Genomic DNA, 12,592 nt, shown 5'->3' with positions numbered 1-12,592 from the left:
CCCCCATATTTAAAAAGAAAAGGCGCCCCCCTCTCCCCCTCCCTTTGTCTTCCACAGCCATGCCCTGGGCACCAGGGATCACCCTCAGGCCCAACTCCTCACCCCAACACTCTCGTCTTCAGGAAATACCAACAGTAAAGCACACACCCAACGGCTCAGAAATGCAGGCTTTACCTAGCCAGGCTATAAATTGAGGATCAGAGATGTTTAATTATGCCCCAGCAAGACCTGCTCCGTCTCTAAGCAACACGGCTCAGATTCCTCCCACCACCGCCTCCCACTCCCCTGCAGTACGGGTGTTTATAACTCACCTTCCTGCCAGGCTAGTGTCTGTAGGACACCCCAGGCATACTAATGGGTGCTCCCAGGAGGCTGCCCTGAGGGCCAGGAGTCAGGAGAGAAGGCCCAAGCAGAGGCTGGAGGGCTAGGCTGGGCTGGGCTGGGGGGAGGCGGTGGCTGAAGGACCCTGTCTCACGCCTGCCTTTATGTGTGCACCCGCCTCGGTCTCTGTGGCATGAAGACCCCCCCCCCCCCCGCTGCATGTGGAGCTGTGCCGGCACAGGGGTGCCAGCCCCCGGCCCCCACCCCTGGGTGGGGGTCAACTCCTTTTCCAGCGCTTCTGGGAGCCAACTAAGCCACGTCCCCCTGCTGTTTTCAGCCTTGGCAAGCTTGGTTGTGAAGCTCAAGAGTTTTGTTCCAAGAATCTGGCTCTGAGGCAGTGGACCCCAAACCCAAACGGGAACATGGCCCAGTCGACTGACTGTCCGGCCAAGCCTGGCCTCGCCAACCCTGAAAACTGGGCCCCAGGCAGGGCCTTCCTCCCTCGGCTCCAGCCTCAGGCAGGCTCCTCCACTCCCTCAGCCCCAGACCCTCACCTTGGCCGTCTTTTCAACTCCCTAGGGGACTCCAGGACCAATTGGGGTTCCAGGCCCTGCAGGACCAAAGGGCGAGAGGGTGAGTGTTCACTGCATCACGAGTTGGGTGAGCAATATGGGGGTGGGGGCCGCCCTCAGGAGCCTGGGAGAGCAGTAGGAGGTGGGGGCAGTCCTGTCATCCTGGCACCTGCACCCCACCCAGTTTCTATGTCAACCTCAGGAACCACAGCCAGCAGCCCTTCCTTTGTGCATCAGCTCTTCAGCCATCCCCCCACAGCCCAGGGGAGGGCCCCGCAAGCAGACCTAAAAGCAGCTCCATTGCGTAGCTCTCAGTAGACCGAGCTGTGGAGAGGAGGGCGGAATGGAAGCTCTCTGCACCTGGTCACCTGGCCTCAGTCCCAGGCTTCGGTCTGACAAGGATGCACAGTTGGCACCAGGACACTCTGAAACATTTTGTAATAAGGATTTAAGGAAAGAGCATGGAACTGAAGGGCTGGGTGATGTCTGGAGAAATCTGAGGGGCATCGAGAAGTCAGAGGCAGGGCCTCAGTCTCGGGTGCCATTCTTGCTGGTCGCAGGACCTGGACTACTGATCACATGATCCTCGGAGCTGCATCCTATTTGGGGAGCAGGTGGGTGGAACGTGGGGGCTCAGTGGAAGCAGCGGAGCTGCACATGGCTTCTGCTCATCGCTTCCTTCAGGCTCTTGAATGTTCAAGGTGGAGAGTGGCAGAAACCCCTTAAAGCATTGGCCCCCTAAGGGGGTCCCGTGCTGAGCTATCTGCAGGAAGCAGCTGTCCCCATCACTCATTTGTCTCCTGTCCTGGCAGCCTCGGGGGTGAGGGGGGGTGGAGGCTTCTGAAGGGGCCATGGGGTTCCCTGACAGCCAATTGGGAAAACCAGGGACTGGGGGACCTCCGAATGTGATGTTTGAGGGCAGCTTCAAAGGAAACCCAACCATGATCCTTCTCTTGTCCTGGCCCACCTCATCCACCTGTTCCCCAACGACTCTGCTCAGCCCTCATGCTGGCCCTGGGGCAGAGGTTCTGGGCAGCAGACATTTCCAAGACCATTTGTGTGGCCGAGTCCCAGCCTCCCACCCCACCCCCTTGACAAGAGCTTCGGGGAGCCAAAATATTTGTTAGATTCGAACAGAGGCATGGACTGCTGGGAGCTTTCCTCATGTTGGGAGGGCTCATGGGTTTCCTTCTCGTGTTTCAGGGCAGCAAAGGCGACCCTGGGATGACAGGACCAGCAGGAGCAGCTGGGCTTCCTGTAAGTCTCCTGGGACCTGGGTTTCTCTGTCCCCTCCCTGAACAGAAGCATTGTCAAAACAGACATTGCAGCGCTCAGACCAACCTAGCTGAGGCCAAGTCAGAATTCCCATTGCCGTTGGCCTGGAACTCCCCACCAGCCAATGCTGGGCCCCCCACAAGCAAAGCCCCAGGACGCTTGTCCTCAGTCTTTGCACATCCTCAGACATGTGCCGTCATGTGCCACGTCGTGGGCTTGTTCCTCCAAGGGCCTCTGTGCCAGCGACAGGAAGTGCTGACAGACAACCCTGCCCCTGCCCTTGGGGAAGCTCGGGTCTCTACCTAACTCCCTATAATACGCAAGAAGGTCCTTCATGAGAGAGCACCACTCCCAAGGGAGCTAGACCTCAAGGAGTGGCCGGGCCTTCCACTGGCAACGAGCTCGCCCATTGCTCTGCCCTCTTAAGTTCACGGTCTGCCCAGCAGAGCCAGGGCTGTTGGTTCCCATCCACCTGAAGGCTTGGCCATCTGCTTGCCCACCCCATGGTAGGCGGCCCCGGTAGCTTCGTGGAGCTACGGAGATAACTCCAGGCCAATTTGGGCCTTGTGTTCACTCATCCCCTTGCTGAAGAAAACGGGTGGTGCTTTGCCCCTTGACGTGAGGGTCTGAGAAGCTGTTGGATCCTTTTCCCAACAAGAACCTGGCAGGATGACAGTGTGGCCTGTCTTCTGCCAGGAGGCTTCTTGCTCCCGCCATGCCCCCTGAGCCCACCGCTCAGCGTAATTGATGACAAGAGAACGGGAGCGCAGGCCGGGGCCTTGGCGATGGACGAGCACAAGAGCCCTGTCCCTGGCCTTGCCCATCATTCGCCTCAAGATCAGGTCACTTGAGCGATTGTATCCTTTGTCCTCCCTCTTCTAAAGCAGGGGCCATCAAACCCACCCCACCCACCATGACTCCAGCCTTGGAATTGCTTTCGCGGAGGGCAGGCCTATCTTCCTGTGTTCTCATTTCTCTGCTTGATTACAGGGTTTACACGGACCACCTGGGGACAAAGGGAACCGGGTGAGGCGGAGCCCTCGCTCCTTGGCTCTGGTCACTAATGGGGTCATGAAGTGGTGGAATGATCAATTGGAGATTCCCGGCCCAACCAGGCAAATACGGCTTTTCCTGAGAAATCATCCTAAATCAAAAGCTTTCTAGTGCCAAGCTTCCAGTGTGGCAGGCAGGAGCCTAACCGGCTATGGACGCATGTCGTTTTCCACTTGTCAAAAGTTGACGACGGAACACCGGGGGCCCTTGTGTTCACCGTAACCCTCCAGGAGCAACAAGCCTGGCTCAGCTCTCCCCATATTGCCCTGCTGGTGGGCTCCCACCTGAGCCTTTAGACCAGCGGTTCTCAACCTTCCTCAGGCCGCGACCCTTTCATACAGTTCCTCATGTTGTGGTGACCCCCCCCTCCAAACCATAACATTATTTTTGTTGCTACTTCACAATGGTAATTTTGCTACTGTTATGAATCGGGTGACCCCTGTGACTGGGTCATTTGACCCCAAAGAGGGTCACGCCCCACAGGCTGAGAACCGCTGCTTGTGACCCACCAGGAGCTAGCCCTAGTCTCCGGAAACCTAGCATTCCTGCATTCCAGGCCAGTGGAAATAAACTCCATTTCTGAAAAGAAGCGCACAGCTGCTGTAAGACGCCGAGCCTTTACTGAGAAAGATGACGGCCGGTGTTTCTCTCAGAAAGAGCGAGAGGACTATGAATCCAAGGATGCCTTCCAAAGTCCTTCCTTTTTTGTAACTTTGGTTCCTGCCGTCTTCACCAGGACACATCCATTGGATGGCCTGTGGCAGGACATGACACATGCCTTGGATGCTGGGGCACAGCGGGGACCAGTCAACTACATCTGGGCAAGAGATGACTTGGATTCCTTTCCAAAACATCTCTCTCATCTGCTGAGATGCATCACAGTGGTTCTCAGAGTCGGGTCCCTGCTCTCTTGAGACCCAAGAGGGTGTCCTAGGGGCGCATCCAATTCAAAGACTGGTGCTAGAGAATGGCAAGGATAGAAGGAGCACTGAAGCCCAGAATGATGAGAAAACATATCAAGGTTCTGCAGAGAATTAGAAGCAGAACACGCAGCTCTGATGACCCAGGGCTTCAGGCTGATCTTCAACCGTCCACACGGTGTTCACAAATAGAAGCGCCAGAATCTAGGCGTCGGTATCTAGCACCAGACCCACTCCCTTCGAGGTATGACACCTGTGTCAAGCACTTTGACTTTATGGCATTCTCCTCAGGACCCCAAATCCAAAGCACCCCACGTGGTCTCTAAAGTAGGGGGGCCCAAGGAGCGCTCCCCCTGCCAGAATGCTCCAGCAGAAGGTCAGGTTTTGAAATCACTGGAAGGAACAGATCTGCTCCCAGAAACGTGGCCAGGCCCCTGAAAGCAAGCTGGAAAGCCCTGCCTTTCTCGGGGAAGAATTGAGACCCCCACCAATTGATCATTCCACCTCTTTGTCCGCTTACTAACCTCCTTCCAAACTCACTTCTCGCAAGTCCTGCTCCTCTTGACTAGAGTCCATTCGTGTTTTTAAGCGCTATCGGGACTTTGGTAGTTGGCTTGCAGCACAAACCATCGGAAGGCTGCCCTCAGTTCTTTGAGTGGGGTCCTGGCATTGTTCTGAAGAAAGAGACCGTGCCGGCCAAGGCCCAGGTGCAGGGGGAGATGGGAGGGGTGCGGGGTGGAGGCCCTTATTCTTCAGGAACCAAGTGTGTTGACTGTGCCTGTGAAGCCCCTGGATCCATGAGAAACTCTCTCCTCTCCCTTTCTAACATGCACTATGCAGGATTCCCCCTCCCGTGATATAAACGAAGAGTGTAACCCCGAAGGCAGCAAGGTTGCATGAGAGAAAAGAAACGTTGACATGTTCCAAAGAGCAGCCTCTTCAAAGGGTGTTGACTCTCAGGATGGCAGAAGGTTCCGCAAGAGTCTTCGCTAAATCGCACCACCTTGTTCAGACTGGTTTATTCTGCCAGGCTGCAAAGAACTCAGGGAGGGAAAAGTGGGGACTGGGCCTGAAGCTTTCCTAAACAGAAAGAGCGAGCCCAAGCTGAGCCGGGGCCTCACTGTGAATGAAGAGTCTTCTGATGCCGGAAGTGCCCCATGCCGACCCTTTGGTCAAGGTGAAATGCCAGAAATCGCTTGGACAACATTCCGATTGGAAGCTTTATTGATCCCTATAAAGGTCAAGTTAGGCATAGCCAAAGCCCCCTCTATTGCCACTCAGCTTTTAGAGGGCAGCCTCTACAGGCAGGCCCCAAACTCTTCTACAAAGCATGACCTGGACCCTCATCAGGGAGGTTCCCAGGGAGTCCCCCACAGGCCTTTTGTACTGAGAGTGCGCCACGACATGGCCAGGCCCCTGAGATTCCTCTGTCGGCTCGAACATCACAGCAACACCCTGTAAAATCCTCAGATGTATGCACAATGCCATGGATATGGGCACTGACATGTTAATCCATTATGTCACAAACGATCTCCTTAGGAATTAGAAGGAAAACATACTATTACTTTATTTTGTAACTGATAGCTTAAATTATGGCCCTCAGGGAGGGCCAGAGATCAGAGAACCACCTGGAACACATGCCAGTGGCTTCCATAAGCAATAGGCTCCTTCACCATGAGAGCAGAACTGACGATGCTACTGCCTGTATTGAAGGATCTGGGCAGTGGAGGGAGGGGGAAATGTGGGACCGGGATTGACTTTTCATGGGAAGCCACTGAGGCTCAATGATCCCCGAGGAAATATTTAGCCCTTAACACTGAAACGTTCCCCTGAACTCATTTTTTTAAAAATAATTATGCTTCTCTAATGAGTTTTCTGTTTATGGTGCTGAGAAATTGTGCCATGATTAATGGGGACGGTGATACAACATGATCGGTGTAGTTGACATCGCTGGACTAGACACATACAAACATTGAAATGACAAACATCTATATTTTAATACAGCAATAAAGTATACTTCTGAATGTCAGCAGAGGCTGGTTGTCAAGTAGTGGACGGTCCTCGGAGAAGGCAAGGCCCCAAGCCGGAAACAGGCAGTGTTCTATAAAGAAGAATGCTCTGTCATTGTTCCTAAGAAGCTGTCCATGAATTTGGCCCAGGCGCCACTTTCAGGATAAGAACAGAGTCAGGATAAAGGGCGGGGTGGATCTAGCAATTTGATCACCAGAATAATTGGGGGAGCCATGATGAATGTTGTTACCTGCAAGCCAGCTAAAAAGGTCTGAGTGCCACGCAGCGAGGCGGGCGGTCACTTCCCTCTGAGATGCTGTGTGCGTGCGTGTGTGTGCACGTGTCTGTCTGTCTGTCTTGCTTGCTTCCCTAGCTTCAACTTGCCTCCTTACCTCTCCCTCAAGTACTTTTTGGGGCCTGGGCCCACCTCTTCCTCCTCTACCCTAATATTTAGCACCAAGATCATGCTGACTCATCAAAAGCCCACACTCCCAGGCCTCTCATCAGCTTTCTTCCCACCCCCCCCCCCCCAGCTTCAGTTTATCTCCTTGAGAATCTACTTGTATGTGTTTATTTCCTTCTGGAAGAAGCCTGTTGGGCTTGACTTTCTCTGCCTCTCCCCTGGCCCCCGTCACAGCCTCTTCTCTGTCACTCTCTGGGGAGGGAGGGATGTCAGTAAAGGGACTTCTCTAAGATCCTTAAAGGGCACCTGCTTAGAATGACTTCCCATGGCCCCAGAACACGGTGCCGCATGGGCTAAGTTGCCCATCACGCAAATCTGAAGCCCAGCTGAGCATCCAGGGAGCCTGGGCTGCTCCACATTCAGCACCTCCGCCCACGGTACTGTCATTAGTGCTCATGCTCAGGGACAGACAAGAAGGTTGGCCAGGGCTCCCCATGGAAACAGCGAGTGTCTGTGCGTGTCCTTTGTGTGGAGGGGACTAGTTCCTCGCTCTTCAATGGCGGGCATAGCTCAGAGCCAGGAAAAACCTCCCTACGTCCGCAGGCAGGCATTCTTCAATGCATGTCCTTCCCTAAGGACGGGTGTGAGTTTTACAAACTCATGTAGAACCATGCTTGGAAATTGCAGGAACCCCAGGAATGGAGAAGTGTGGGTCATTTCCAAAGACCTGAGGAAACCTCAAGAGTACTCATTGGCTCAGCCTCCCTCTGACTTCCAGCCACAGCCTGCTGCTTTGGGAAAACTGCAGCTGAGACAAGCCCCTGAGTCTGACCCCTAGCCTCGGCTCCAGTGCCAGACATCCACCCATAACAACCATTATTGGGCTCCCTGTGGGCAGCTGTCGTTTACCTGCCACTATTAAGCATGTAATGTGCACAAAGACCTTGTCCCCCAAAAAAGTCTTTCATTTTACAAGTGAAGAGAGTGAATCAGCTCAGAGACGAGATCACTTCATCTGACCACGATGCCTCCCAGCCTTCATGGCTTTGTACCGTGGAAGTTCCCAAGTGCTCAATAAGAGCTGTCTGTAGAAAATGGGCAGCCCTGGTGGTGTAGTGGGTATGTGTTGGGCTGTCATTCTCAGGGTCCACGGTTCAAAACCACCAGCTGCTCCTCGGAAGAAAGATGGGACTTTCTACTCCTGTAAAGAGTTATAGTCTTGGAGACCCTTAGGGGCAGTTCTCCCCGGTCCTAGAGGGTCACTATGAGTCGCATTGACTCGATGGCCGTGAGTTTGGTTGGGGCTCTTTTGTGGCATTCCAGGGTGGGCTCAGCCCCTCATTCATGAAGTCACACATACAAACTCAAACTCACACCGGAGTCGAGACTTCACTTTTAAAAATAACTCCTCCCAGCCTCTCAACATAGAGCGTAGCCTGACACATACACACCAGGATTTGATTAAGAAAGATGAGGCTGACCAAAGCCTTTCAGAAACAAATGAATGGCTGGGACTGACATATGCACACACAAATGGCCACCCAGGGCTTCTGACCTGCCTAGGGTGGAAGGACCAGGCTGAGGACCAGGAGCCACCCATGCCCCCTGTCCATGCATGTACATCATGTACTTGTAACCTACAGACACGTTTATTCACATATGCCCATGCCCGCACATACTCACACACGTACCATTACTATCACAAGCACATACCATACACATGTACATACAAACCTACCCGCATGCACAGCTGTACACGTACTTATGTACCCACCCATGTCTGTATACAGTACACACATATAAACACGCCCACAGATAGGCTCATACTTGCACACAAGTATACACGGATGCTCACACACACACACACACGAATGCAGGCATGCATACCCTAGGCCTCTAAAAAAAAGTCACCTTGCCTCCTAAGCAAATATCAAAGGGAGGAAACCAGTTAGGACCAGAGTTGTCAGCCCAAAGCCTATCAAAGCTGGGCTCTCCAACAGAAGGAAGTCCATTGGCAGGCACTCTGGGCCCAGGGTGGGGGGAGTTGGGGGAGGGGGCAGGCAGTGTTAGCAGGGGGGCCTCTGGACTCTTGGTATGCCTTTCTCTCTAGCTCTGCCTCTGAACCCCACTGCTTCCTGCAGCCTGGCCTCACCTGGCCCCTGCCTTAGCCAGTCTCAGGGCCTTCTCGGGTGGAAGTGGATCCTGACCCCAAATGCTATTGGGTGACTACCCTAACTGGGAAAGTCTCCATTTCTCCTTTCTCTCTCTGACCCTAACCCACGGATGATCCTAACGTGATGTTATTTTTTTTCTTGGATTAAACCATTATGCACAGGGGGCGAGGGGGAAGAAAGGCTCTAGAGGGCCTAAAGGGGATAAGGGAGACCAAGGAGCGCCTGGATTAGATGCCCCCTGCCCGTTGGTATGTGTTTCTTTATTGCTTGCATTGTTTGGGTTTTCTCCTTGTGGTTTCTGAGCTGGAAACAAAGAAGGCAAATAAACTGAGACCCCAGTGACGCACTGAAGCTGCTGACAGCCACCTGCCAGGCGGGCCAGGAAAAACGCCCTCTGCTGCTGGGTCGCCTTCAAACCACAGCTGCACACAATACCAGTTCCCTGGAAGCCGGGCACAGGGGCCATGGAAGGGAAGAGGCCCGGAGGAAAGGGAATCTCCCAGAGGAGCCCCGGCTGACTTGGAAGCCAGTGCGGCACTGGGGGTTCACGGGTTTGCCTTCCTCAGCGGGTGGCCACCTCTGCTGGAGGACCAGCAGTTGGAGCTGTGAATCCTTGCGTGGTCAGGATGCAGGACACCAGGTTAGCATGTCCAGGGACCACCGGTGCCCAAAGGTGAGACAACAAGGCCAGATGGGGGCTTTTAACAGACAGCCCTCCAGCACCTAGCAGCCACCACCTGAAATCCTTAAAGCTTCAGAAAACAGAAAACCTTCGCTGCCCCTTACTCCCCACCCCAAAAAAGGACAAACCGTGACCACCGAGTCAACTCAGGGTGAGCTCGTGTGTGTCAGGATGGACCTGTGTGTGCCAAAGGGTTTTCCATGACTGCTTTTTGTGAACCAGGTCACCAGCCACTCTCCCAAAGTGCCTTTGGGTAATCGAACCCCCAACCTTTTGGTTTGCAGCTGAATGCATCTTAACCATTTGTCCCACCCACCGGCTCCAAACCAGCAGTCACTCTTCATTTTCAGTGCCTCTTCTGAGCTTGTCGAATTCCTTGTCGATCCATTTGAAGGCCCTGAGAAGTAGGGTGGCCTCAAGTTAAGAGCAATCTCTGTTTACGCTGGGTGAGCCTCTGTGGGGAGAGGGCGCTGTTTTAGAAGCTGCACTCTCCAGAGAGCCAGGGAGAGCACAGGGGTGGGGCTTGGGAGATGGGCACCCAATGTTAGCAGAAGCCTCAAGAGTCCTGCATCCTGGCCAGCAGAGAACTAGGCCTGCCACTCCATGGATGGGCGGAGCTGGCCAGCTTCGATGTCAGTAACGCCCTTGGTTGGTTTTGTGAACAGGGACACCGAGGTTTTAAAGGAGAGAAGGGGGAGCCGGGGTTACCAGGTTTGGACGGACTGGATGCCCCATGCCCATTGGTATGGCATTGCTCGCCCCACTTCCTGCATGGCTGATGTGGGTGTCCCTTCCTGTGTGCCTCGCACCTGCATGTCTCTCCAGCCTCCGTCTGCCCCATCCCCCTGCATCCGCCTCCTGTTGGCCCCGTGGACACCCAGGGCCACCCTGCCTTCACCGCCCCTCCGGAGGTCTCAGCCATCCTTCCCACCTGCCTGGAGTCTCCCTGCTTGGGCCCTTGGCTTCCTTCTGCGCCTGCTTCTAAAGCACCCACAGCTTTGGCTTCAGGTGACCCGCAATTCAGAACTGCTTCTAGATCAGTCTGCCACCAGAGAGCAAGCTGGGGAAGGGGATCCTGTGGGCCCGTTCCCACAATGCAGTCCGGGCAGTGAGGGTTGGCTGAGCACTGGGAAGTTGCTGAGGAGCTGAGGGGACCCCCCAAGGTGCCTGGGTCAGCCCCTCGTACCATGCCTTCCCACACTCACAGTTTGGCAGGAGACAGAGAGGCGCGCTCCTGAGCAAAACCCTGTGACTGAGGAAGAGCGGGGGCCACCCTGCCTCCCCACCACCCATCCAGGGCCCAGGGGGCTGTTCAAGATCCGGGTTCTCGATCCGAAAAGGTTGATCCTCTCGGAAGGCAGCCCAAGATCCACCCTTGGTTTCCCCTGCATTCAGCTGCAGGGGCCTCCCCACAGAACTGTCCGGGAGAATGACAGGATATGAATGGAGTCAAGGGAGGTGGGGAGGGCCTCTTCCAAGCATATCTCAAGCCTAAGTGGTGCCCATTTTATTCCCACCCAGCCCAACCCCATCTCTGACCTCTCTGGGCCTCCACACCCATCCTTCTTACTCATTAGAGGCAGCCCCCACAGGCCGGCTCAGGCTCCGGGGAGGGGCATGTGCTCCCCTAATCCTGCCATGGGGGTGGAGTTTGAGGAGCTCTTGGTGTACCAGCAGTGGTCTCAGAAGAATGCAGGTTTGCGTTCCCTCCCAGAGCACCTTACAGAGCCCAAGGGGCTTTTTCCAAGTGGCATGTATGGCCAGAGTAGAGCACAGAGTAAGCACCAGAGCCCCACGCTTACCACTGTCCCCACCGTCCGGCAGACAGCACAAGCGGGCCTTGCTCTGCTGTGGCAGAGCCCGCATCCGTCCTCAGCCAGCTCTTCCTTCCGCCGCCCTATCCTGCAGCAGCATCTCCTGCCCACACCCCCTGGGCTCCTTCCTGGGGCCCTGGCCTCCCTGGTCCTCCTCACTTACCCTCCCCTCCTCCTCTGCCTGCCCTGCCCTGCCCGTCACTGACCCTGCTCCACCCGTATGTCAGCCGCAATGCTGCTCCACCAGTGGGGCTCCGCTCCCTCCCAGAGTCCGTGTGAAATGTGTGCACCATGGGGCCGGGGATAGGGGTGGAAGGTCCTCCTGAAGCCGTGGAATGCACCACCACCCCTGCTGTGCCCGCCCCACCCAGCAGGGAAAATGAAGGTCACCTTGGTTTGACCCTGAATGTCAAAATGTCAAGCTCTCCAATGACGTCCCAGACTGTTGTGTCATTTGTGTCTGTTAATTTTGCTGTGGAGTGTCCACCCTCCCACTCCCTGCCCCCCTCCACCCCTTTGTTTCTTGTTATCATTCCCCGAGTCTCCTGTGTTGGGTTAGTGTGTACGTGGGGGGAAATGGAGGCATTGACCATGACTTTGGGTTTAAGATAACTATGCTTCTTTCACCCTCCATGATGGGGCCACTGCCTGGCAAGAAGAGAGAGAGCAGGGGCCTGTCACCAAGGCACTAAGGTGCCATCCCTTCAACCTCCCTCAGAATTGACTTGAGACCTGTGTCCCTAGGAGACTTGTGTCCATCTGGGATTTCTCTCTCTGCTCTAGAGCTTGGACCTCTAGACCCTACAGGCAGTTAGAGCCCCAATGGGCTGGGTCCCAAACCTTTGCCCTTGGCTTAGCATTACCCTCATCCTGCCCTGGTTTCAAAAATGTCCAGCTCTACTCCCCTCGCCCAGCATGCCAGAGAGGCCAGGGCTGAGCATCCCCAGGAAGGTTTGCATCAGTACTGTGGGTGCTTGCTTGGTGGGTGCCACCAACAAAGGGGACTAAGAATGCATAATGGACCCCACCCTGCTACTCCCATGGGCCCCCAGACTCCCAGCAGTGTCCAAGACTGGGCCAGCAGCCCTGTCTTCTTGCTGAAGGGCCCTCTTAGCCACGTTGCAAACCCCCTGAGGTTGCCCGCTCCCGCACACTCCCTGACCCTGTATTGATCACCAGATGTGCCCTGTCCAGCTTTTGTCCTCTAAGAGGAAAAGAAGGGCCTGGGGGGCCTGGGACTTAGTTTTAAAATCCTGTAATTCCTGCAGCTGCCTACCCTGCAGCTCCCGGGTGCTGACTTGCCCACCAGCACTCTACACCAGGGGGTCTTCTAGGCTCTTCTCAAGGACACCTGTGCCTGCTGAGCCC

At 55.1% G+C, this 12,592-nt stretch overlaps 1 protein-coding gene across 1 annotated transcript in view; it reads left to right on the top strand.

Annotated features, from left to right (window-relative positions):
- The window catches only part of COL13A1 (collagen type XIII alpha 1 chain), a 203,832-nt gene that overhangs the window by 168,433 nt on the left and 22,807 nt on the right, over nucleotides 1–12,592 (top strand). Inside the window, exons 37-40 of the mRNA XM_075533429.1 lie at nucleotides 901–954; nucleotides 2,097–2,150; nucleotides 3,159–3,194; nucleotides 8,890–8,976. Coding sequence (XP_075389544.1) covers nucleotides 901–954; nucleotides 2,097–2,150; nucleotides 3,159–3,194; nucleotides 8,890–8,976 — 231 coding nt within the window. The remainder of the gene's footprint in view (nucleotides 1–900; nucleotides 955–2,096; nucleotides 2,151–3,158; nucleotides 3,195–8,889; nucleotides 8,977–12,592) is intronic.

The sequence above is a fragment of the Tenrec ecaudatus genome, chromosome 16 (genome assembly GCF_050624435.1).
Source record: "Tenrec ecaudatus isolate mTenEca1 chromosome 16, mTenEca1.hap1, whole genome shotgun sequence".
NCBI classification, from domain to species: Eukaryota; Metazoa; Chordata; class Mammalia; order Afrosoricida; family Tenrecidae; genus Tenrec; species Tenrec ecaudatus.
The sequence above is the reverse complement of the archived record's forward strand: the minus strand, read 5'-3'. Positions and strand labels throughout refer to the sequence as shown.